Genomic DNA, 10,000 nt, shown 5'->3' on the forward strand with positions numbered 1-10,000 from the left:
CCAAGCACGCATACAAGTGAGATACACAGGCATTCTGGGATATACCAGTGTTTGCTGAGCACCAAGAGTTGAAGGCGAACAGGATAGATTCAAGGATCATTGAATGGAAGAAAAGGCAAGTGATCGTGCTCGAGATGAGCTGTCCTTGAATTGAAAGCAGGTCTAAGAAGGAGGAGAAGACACTGAAGTATGGTCCACTACGATGGGAGTTTATTATATAAGCAACTTTATCCCGGATACGAAATTCATCAAGTTAACATCATTATAAAATATAAATATATATATTTTTTGTCAAGTTCACTTTGCAATACTCTCAGGCTACACTATGCACTCTGTGTTGCATTTTAATGTAGCGTACAGAATAGTCTGACATTTTTACTGCGTAATAATAATAATAATGATGATAATAAATGTTTCTGCAAAATGTACCTGCGATTTTGATGGCATCCAAGGCCATGGAATTGGTAAGTTTCATTAACAAAGAAGATCCAGCAGCCTTAGGTTGTACAGCTGCTATGTCACCTGATCTGCCAATACCATGACTTAACCTGTTGATTAGATCACAAGAACTAATATTACATCTAAACAAATTCATGAAAATAAACGCAAGTGTGGCAGATTGCACTTGGCAAATTTTGCCCAGGTCTGGAGGTTGCTCAAAAATATTGATCTTTTATCAAGTCTCTGAGTGATATTTACATTTTATATACAAAAACGTTTTCTTGTTTTGATCTGAAAGAGTTGTGGTTCTCAGGTGGAAAAACTAATACCAGTCTACACAAAATCCCTACTCCATCAAGCTTGTTACCATTATTAATTACATACCACAGTATTTGGTGATTATTGAAAATTCTCTGCGCTGATTGGTTACACTTTAGGTGATTATGACGCGATAATCACCTAAGCAGTTTTTTTCAAAAAAAAAAAGTGACAGAAAAAGAATAATTAATGGTTTTAAAGAAAATGCATAATCTTTCAAATAATCACCTACGTAATTATACCAAAACATTATTATTCACCTTAGGCTCGGTGAATATAGGTGAATAAAAACCTTGACCTTGATTTTGACATATTTCTAAAAATATCAATTTTGCTCCAGAGCAAAAAGAAGGGGTAAAATTTAAGAATCCGATCCCACCAACGCGTCGGCCAACGCGTCGGTCTACACACCACTGACACACGACCGACACGTCGGCCGACACACTACCGACACATCGGCCGACACACTACCGACGCGTTGGCCGACACACTACCAACGCGTTGGCTGACACACTACAGACAAAATCAAGAAGGAAGCCCTTTGAATGGCCATGGCCCCTTACTCTTCCCTTTCCCACAGCTTTTCTTCTGATTATTCTTATTATTGTCTTCCCAGTAAACAATGAAAGTTAAGCAGCTAAGATTGTTAAATTCATGTACATGCAATGCAAGTTAGTAGCAAGAAAACATGCTCTATTTTTAAATTAGCAAGATGCCCCAATAACTTTTGAGAGCATTATTGTTAAATAGCTTTCATGAACGGTCACCTGAAATGCCTTTGTGATACCAAGGAAGAAATGACTCTCCCCTCTCTTTCACCTGCACCAACATTTCCTGTTAATTTTAAAGCAGTATGTATTTCAGATAAGTTGTCGCATAGATTATAATGTAAGAATTACAAAGACAACCTAAAACCTGGATTTTCAGCAGGTTAGACAAGCAATGTTACATGAAGTAAAGTTAGTATAATACAGATGCATACTGGATGACACACACATTTAATGTGCCCGCAGGAGATTCCAACCTTAGTCTGCAGATGTCTTTTTGCAACTGTTCGTGTGGCCATTGGACTTTTGTCTCAATGTATGCCAATCTTGTCGCTTCAGTGATTCTTGCAGGATGAGATTCTCGTCTCGCGAGAAATGAGACAAGACTGGTAACTTACTTTTGATCGGAACTGTAATAGTCCCAATAGAAAAGAGTACAGCCAGGAACAGCTGCAGGCAAGAAACTAATTAAAAGCAGAACTAACGAAGCAAGGAAACAAACACACAGCAAAGCAGCCCAGTCCCAAGTTTGATGGAGGAGAGTCACTGATGGCCTATATTCCAAGGGGCTGGGTGGGCCATGGGGGGAATTGGGGAAGAGCCTAAGTATCATCTCAAAGCTTGAAGGGGACACCCTTAATAATGCTGATAAATTATTAAATTTATCATCATTACAATTCAACATCCTCATCATAATAATTATTCCTATCATCATCACCATCATTATTAATCTTAATTCATTCTAAACGATTCCTCAGTTATTTAATGGGCTCACTTTCCTGGCATCATTCTGACAAACCAACAAAAGAATCAATTCCTCAAACCCTTTTTCACCAGTTATTGGATGAATGATGTCAACCATACAATAATCGCAAAATATTGGACACATCTCGTCACATCATAATATTACTGTACACAGTACACATTCAAGTGAATACATAACAAAGCACAATAATATTAGTTTTCAGGAGTTCTGAGGAAGGGTATTGCCTTATTGGACATAACCTTCCTTTCCCTGACGAGACCACAATCATTCTAATCTTCTTATTATAGGCACAGGCCGGCTAGGGCTGGCACAGTAGTGAGAGCACTTGCCTTCCACCAATGTGTCCCAGGATCGATTCCTGGATTCAACGCCATATCTGGGTTGAGTTTGTTGGTTCTCTACTCTAGTGCAAGAGGTTTTTTTTCCCGGGGACTATGGTTTTCCCCCTCCTCATAAACCGACATTTGATTTATTCTCGACTGATTTTAGTTGATTTTCAGTCTCCCCAATTAGTAGAGCACTCATGCTAAGCTAAAGAACCTTGAGACTTGAATAAAGTGATCATTCCTATTATCATTTCTGGCCTTAGAAATGAGTGGAATAATAATAATAATTTTAAAGATAACAACAAGACTACATGTAGTTTAAGTTATTAAAGAGAGGTCATCACATGCAAACAAGCAGCTCTGCTTTAACTTTCAACCAATGGTTTCACTTTTTACCAGGCTGTTGATCATGCTTCCATCAACAGTTGGTGAACCTAGGGGTGCAGGGGTGGCACAGTGGTAAGAGCACTCACCCTTCACCAATGTGGCCCAGGTTCGATTCCCAGACTTGGCGTCATATGCGGGTTGAGTTTGTTGGTTCTCTACTCTGCACCGAGAGGTTTTTCTCTGGGTGGCCTGGTTTCCCCTATCCTCTAAAACTGTCATTTAATTTGAATTGATTTGGATTAATTTGTTGATTACAGTTAACAGTGTCCCTAAGCGCTAGAGGACCCTCCAGCGCTAGAAGACTAGACACTTAAATAAAGTTGCATTGCTTTGCTTTCCTTCAAAATTAAAACTGACAGCTTGTGTTGCAATCAGCCAATAGACATTCTGTATGTGACCCATCAACCCATTTCATGACCGTGATTGAAGACATTGAAAAAAAACCATTGATTGGAATTTGATTGGAATTAAGGTCCCCAAGTTTCTTAAAGGCACAATGATCATTGCACTCACACAAACTCTGTTACCTGGAAAGTTGTTACTGTCCATAATGGAGAGCTCTTTCAATAGAAGTTCAATGCTGATATCATCCCATCCTTCTGAAGGCCATTTTTTCTTTAAAAACGTCAAGCAAAATCTGTCAAGCATCATCGGGTGAACTCATCTCCAACCCCATCTCCCATCATGCCATGGAAGAAGTCTACATAATTATAGGAGCTGGCTGCCGACACGGACAGTGAAAGCTCCTGGATGTCTCAGGCACCCGTTACCTACACTTAGCAATGGAGTTGTCAATTGGAAGAAGCAGTAGCACCTCTACTGAGCTCGCACCTCCCAGATCAGATTGCACTTCCTGAGGGAAGGGGACAATCAGATGACCTCGTGAGAAACACGTTCAGTTGCATCCAGGAATCAAACCTGGTGTGAAGTGAGTGTTTTCTCACTAAGGTGCCCTCCCTAGCCATATCAGTTGACCAATTTGCAAAAAAAAAAAAAAAAGAACAAGAACAACTACAAATTCATCAGATTCATGAATGGTCTTGCACTAATCGTAACCTAGTGAAATACCCGATGCTCCGGCCCTACCCTTGGATGTCCGCCTTCTCAGAGCGTTCCATAAATTAAAATGCTTAATGACAAAAATAAGTGGTTTAATATCAAAGAAGTTTCCTATTTGCTTGAATGTAAAATAAGAAAGGAGCGCTAAATAGATGCGTAGATGATAAAAATCCCGGGGAATTCGGCGGACGACTTACCCCGGGTTGATCTGTCGTATTTACCCACGTTTATTTCATTTAAGTTACTTGGTCCTATTTGTACTACTTACATGCTCCAGGAATATTCTAATTTGATTTTCTCGACTTTTCCGAGCATTTTGAGCTTGTTGTACATACGAAACTGGAATGATTTTGCCACAAACCTCGTAACTCCCTGAAAACATCCCGTTTTTCGCAAGTGTCGGGCTCTTTTCTGAGTTATAAGAATATTGAATTCGATCAGTGAGGACAACAAACGTCTGTAATATTTTTAGCTCTTCCATATTTTAATAGATCTTCGAATAATTACACATTTAAAGTAAATTTCATAATGTAGTGCATTCAAACTTTCTAAAGGTATTTTTAGACCCAAAGAGTATCAAGTAATTTTTTCTTATGAACTGCCCAATCGGCTGATCGATGTTTACTTTCTTGCTACGTCACACATTGAGAAGAAATGGAAATGAGTTGAAGACCTTTCGTAGAGCAAAATATCAAACACAATTTTGCTAAAAATGGCTTGTTTACAAGCAGGAACCGTTCTTTCCGTGACTGTAGAACAAGTTTTAGAAAATTGCCTTCTTGTTTTCGTTAAACATAAGTCAAGAATTTTTCGAGGAGTGCTTTTCGACGAAAAGAACGCCGTTGTTTTCAGGTGGGTTTCATCAGGTTTTCATGGTCAATGTTGGATACTTAAATTGTAAAAAAATATTTTGGCTCCTTTTTAATGCATCGAGCAGCTTAGTTTGAAACAAATGAAACAAACATACTTGAAATTTATTTTTTTACGTTCTGTGTGTTTTGTCTTTGAAATTTACAGAACTTCAACTGCAGAACCATTCAATAGTCAAGAATCAAAGAAAGTCAAACTTAATGGAGGAAGTACTCTTGCAGATAGCGCCTCAAGATGGTCCACGAGACAAGCCAGTCTGTATTACAAACGACAGAACCATAAATCGTTTCCTTGTAGACGGATCCCGAGCTTATTTAGTGAAGTTCAAGTGTTAACTGATGCAGATTTAATCATGGAAAATGATGGAAGTCTTGAAAATATGGAGGGTACATCCATCACTCTAACCAAAGGACCATCTGCCTTAAGTGAAAACAAAACGAAGACAGGACAGGTCTTCAAGGGAAAAGATACTTCTGGGCGGAAGGCTGATCTTTTAAGTCAAGGGAATGTCACAAGCCTTAAAGCAGAAACAAACCTGAAACGAAAAAAATTACACTCAGAACTTTGTGACAGACCTTCCAAGAAACAACCAAACAAGGTTAATATTGTAAACAAGGGTGTCCAGAAAACCACCATTAAGAAGAAAACAAAAACCCTTGGCAAACGTTCCAGGAAAGCCGCAATAGGCAACCGTGTAACGGGCTCTCAACAATCAAGTACTTGTGCAACAAAGAGTGCTTCCTCAACTGATTACAAACTTATAACGACAAGTCCAGGTTCAATCCCAGTGGCGCCTGTGGGATTAACACCAAGAACTAGTTGCCAAAAATCAGACACTGTCCTAATACTAAAAAAGGTTGATCTGCCTGATCCAGTGGGGATGAACAACGTATGCCCTAGCGAAGACTTGGCACCGATGATGGATAATTTGTCTGGGGAAAACACGATTGAGAATGCCTTTAACTATGTTCAAGATGAGGAGAATGGAAAAAGGCAGATAGATCAGGAGTGTAGAAAAAAACAAAGAGACAATGAAAACAACTTAGAAGATGTCTCTGAAAGGACAGAGGGCATTCCAGAGTGTCTGGGCAACAGCGCTAAAAGTGACATGGTGACAGACAAACTAGAACAAGTTTTGGAGAATACAGTGCCTGTGAGTGAATCGCATGACCATTTCAGTGAGGCAGTACATAATGAAACAGCCATGATTGAAACATTCTTGAGAGATGCAACAGACAGCTTAGAAATACAGGAAGAATCAAACAGTAGCGATGTTGTCATTAAGCGATCCGCAAGAATAAGGGAGAGAAGAGCAAGATTTAACCTTAATCAACTTTTGCCTTATATCGAAGAAAGTCAGGATCACAAGAGTATTTCTGAAGAATACACTTTGGCTAACATGCTTCAGCCAGATACCCATCATGTGGAACAAGTTTTTAAAACTGTTAGCAATGAATTTTTGAACTCAGCAGAAGACCATAATGTTGTAGATTTGACCTCAATGAAAAACCAACCTTTGAAGCGCAATAGACACAGTAGACGTAAAAACACAAAGTATACACAGCGAATGACTTGGCAACTTCAACCACAAGTGGCTCCTGGCAATCAATGTGATCCAGTGGGCGTGGGTGATATTGTGTGGGGCAAAGTTCACGGCCATCCTTGGTGGCCTGGTAAAGTATTGGCAATCAGCGGAATAAGGTGTGAGGATAGCACAAATCCCTGGGACAGAGATGCTCATGTATCATGGTTTGGGTCCAACACAAGTTCCATTATACGTTTACATTTCCTTCAGTTGTTTGCACCCAACTTTTCCAAGAGGCACAAGAGGCGTAAAAAGGGATGCTACAGGCTTGCTGTCAAACAGGCAAAGGAGGCCGTTCAAGCATTGATCAACATAGTTACACCATGATTGATCCAAGCATGTGCATGTGAGTTAGCGAAGTGCGTCCTTTCCTTGTTTTCTTTTTCTTTTACTGTGATTTTCATAATTCTGCAGAATCACCACGGCCAAACTGTGTTTTGACTTCCATCAATCAAACTTGATCCAAAACCACAGATGCCGAAAATAATTGATGCGTGACATAACCTAACAATCAGCATCTTTGGTTCCCATGGTACATTTGTACATTTGAACCTGGACACTAATGGAAAGCGATGGAGTCTGTATGTATCTTTTTAGTGAAGAACCTCTAAAAGGATATCATGATCATTATGGTATTCAAGCTGTGAACCAAACAATTCACTTTCTGGAGGCAGAGACGATCTTCCTGGCTATGTTCAGAATTTGATTGATGTAAGCCAAAACACAGTTTGGTGCTTAGCGCTTGAAGGTGAGCTTCTGCAGAATTATGAAATTCGCAGTAAAGCCTTTTTCACCCTAAGGGGGCATTTTACAGAATTCACCCTCAATTTCACTTATCAGTGGGGAACCCCCTAGGGGGCAAAAGGGATACTCTGCCCCTAAACTCAATTTTTTTATTGGCAGAGATAACTCTATTTACCCTAACCACTTGGCTGCATTTTAACTATTCTGCCGTTTTCAGTTTCAAAATTCCAATTTTAGTATGTCATACAAATTAACAAAAATAGAAGCAGTTTGTCTAGTGCCCGAGCTTTTTTCAGGCATCAGCCTTTTCCTGAGATGACATCACAAACTGCTTTGCATGGTAAGAATGATTTCAAAACTGGAATGCAAAGCAGCTTGTGATGTTATCACCATGACAGGGATAGACCCATGATTCTCACTAGCTCAGATACATGTATGGGACAGTACAAGGACTGCAAATTTTGTCAACTTTACACAACTCATGCAGCCTTTTAGAGAAGAAATCGCAACTGGTTAGTGTAAACTACATGTCTTATGATGCTGAAATTTGACTGTTCTTGAATAAAAAAAAATTGAGATTAGGGGCACATAAATTGCACTTCCCCAGCTCAACACCTGAATAAATGAGAAGAGAATGAAGAATCGAGATATTCCAAACTTTATCCCATAAATTTGGCAAGAGCACTTAAAGTCAATTTTAAGAATTCTTCTGCCTTTACCTGGGTAGGCAAGAATTCAAGGAAATCTCTTAAGCAATTCTGCATGAGTGATATTACAGTTTTTGTCATTTTCTGGCGAGGAGACATAATTCAATAGCAAAACTGTGTGTTTCAGGACTTCACATCTGCTTGATCCTTACAGTGTACTTGGCGGCAATGGATGAATTTGGTTGGTAGAATGAAAGACCAGTCAGAATGGGGTGACAATGTTTCCACAGCAACTTAGCTATGCATGTCCTTTTGTCCTCGTGTATGTCTTATTTGAGATATTTCAATGTGGAATAAGAAGCCCATGGTAGCATTAATATTCTTTAGCAGGCAAAATAAATTCATGAGTAATTTTGCCTGAAGACTAATATATGACATTAATGTAGTTACTGTAGTCACGAGTGACCTTGAATGTGCAAAAAAGAATGTTAATGTTACAGTCAAACCAGGTCAAGGAATCCTCAAAGTCTTACCTATAATGATTAGTTGATCATTTTAAAAGATATTCTCAGAGGACAAGGTGGTTTTCAGTTGGCACATGAAAATTTTGGAAATATGGTACATTTTTGTTTAAGTGTTTTGTGTTCAGTACCAGTCTATTATTATTATTACAACTCCTTAAATTTTTAACAGCAGCTTGTAACTTGAAACCGCTCTTTTTATGATGGTCATGTTTTGAAATGACTATCATTTTCAGTATTCAAATAAATTCAGCTTATCGATAAAATCATTGGGGGTAGGCTTGACCTTGTTTGACTTTTAACTAGCATCCATTTTCATTCAGTGAAGCTCACTCAGGTCTTAAAAACAATTTCAAGGAATAATTTTCAAAGTTTTGGGTCTGAACATCTTTCTTTTAAGAGGGAAAACTGATACCAGCAATACATGCTAAGTCTTGAGAAACCTACCAGGGTTGCTTTAAACATCTGGTTAACTGTCACCTTTTATTCCCAGCCCATAGCGAGGAATTATCTTGAGAATATTTTATCAAATTGAATGTGACAGTCTTTCAAAATGTCTCAAACAAAAACAACCCCCCCCCCCCCCCTAAGGATGTAAGAAGAAGGGAAAGGACATTGATGATCACTGCCGTATCTTTTTACCCAGGCTCTTTGTGTTGAATTCATGCCTGGATAAATGATACTAAAAACTTGACATGACGATTTTCAGTGTTACCGGTACTGTTTATGGTCATATCTTTTTCAAATCTCTGTCCAGATATCCTGGAAAGATTTTCAATTTCTGGCGATTCAGTTATAGCACAGGTCCTTAGACAACCCAAAAAGCAACACTATGACATTTATTGGTAATTTTCAACCAGACAAACCAGAGACTATAATTATTTCATTATTGCTGGTTTTCTTGTATAATTTTAAATCACTTCGTTCACTCGATATGTGAATTGAGATCTTAAAACCACATTAAATGTGGAAAGAAGAAAAAATATCAACTTCGTGCAAATTGTATGCAGCAGACAAAAGAGTCACTTTAGATTGTTAGTGAAAAGCCAAAAGAAAAAGCATGAGAATATCATGTTGATTATAAATGTAATGTATGAAAGCCATGTTGTATTATTTAACAAGAAACTCTCAAGATTATCTGAAAGAACTTTGAGTTGTAAAACAAGCAAGGATAAAGAAAAAATAATGTGGCAACAATATTGTTAATATTCTCAAGGAGCCTTGCTTCATGCTTGGCCTCATCATTCTTCAGCTTGTAAGTTATTTTTGAATAACGTTAACATGTAAAATAATTAGATTGTAAGATACTGTAGAGCTGCAAGATACGGCATCAAACCTGTGATGTTGAGAATAGTGAAGGAAAAATAAATCTAAAAGTGATGAGTAGACTGTTAAGAATTTTTTTTTGGTGAGGAGTTAATTGTTGAACATACTAAGTTAAATAAGCAAAAGTTGTGTGTAGTCGAGTGTCCTAATTTACTGATTTCTTTGTTTTTGCGTCACTGTGCAAATTGATTGGCTAAAAGTCATACTCAGCCAATCACAGAGAGGTTTAGCAAAGCCCAACTT

The 10,000-nt window shown here is 38.4% G+C and overlaps 2 protein-coding genes across 3 annotated transcripts in view; one reads left to right on the plus strand and one right to left on the minus strand.

Annotated features, from left to right (window-relative positions):
• LOC138043727 (O-phosphoseryl-tRNA(Sec) selenium transferase-like) overlaps positions 1-4,456 on the minus strand; it is a 21,112-nt gene extending 16,656 nt beyond the window's left edge. The window contains exons 1-4 of one of the 2 annotated variants that reach the window (XM_068890138.1): positions 4,333-4,456; positions 3,533-3,620; positions 1,527-1,593; positions 430-548 (exon numbers count right to left, since the gene is read on the minus strand). In XM_068890138.1, the coding sequence (XP_068746239.1) occupies positions 430-548; positions 1,527-1,593; positions 3,533-3,620; positions 4,333-4,446 (388 nt within the window). In that variant the 5' untranslated portion in view covers positions 4,447-4,456. The remainder of the gene's footprint in view (positions 1-429; positions 549-1,526; positions 1,594-3,532; positions 3,621-4,332) is intronic. The other variant, XM_068890139.1, reaches the window with a different exon arrangement.
• A 208-nt stretch (positions 4,457-4,664) lies between these two features.
• Positions 4,665-10,000, plus strand: part of LOC138043730 (uncharacterized) — a 5,748-nt gene continuing 412 nt past the window's right edge. The window contains exons 1-3 of the mRNA XM_068890140.1: positions 4,665-4,916; positions 5,082-6,865; positions 8,098-10,000. The exon at positions 8,098-10,000 is cut by the window's right edge and continues 412 nt beyond it. Coding sequence (XP_068746241.1) covers positions 4,777-4,916; positions 5,082-6,846 — 1,905 coding nt within the window. The 5' untranslated portion in view covers positions 4,665-4,776 and the 3' untranslated portion in view covers positions 6,847-6,865; positions 8,098-10,000. The remainder of the gene's footprint in view (positions 4,917-5,081; positions 6,866-8,097) is intronic.

Source organism: Montipora capricornis, chromosome 3 (assembly GCF_036669925.1).
Source record: "Montipora capricornis isolate CH-2021 chromosome 3, ASM3666992v2, whole genome shotgun sequence".
Taxonomy (NCBI): Eukaryota; Metazoa; Cnidaria; class Anthozoa; order Scleractinia; family Acroporidae; genus Montipora; species Montipora capricornis.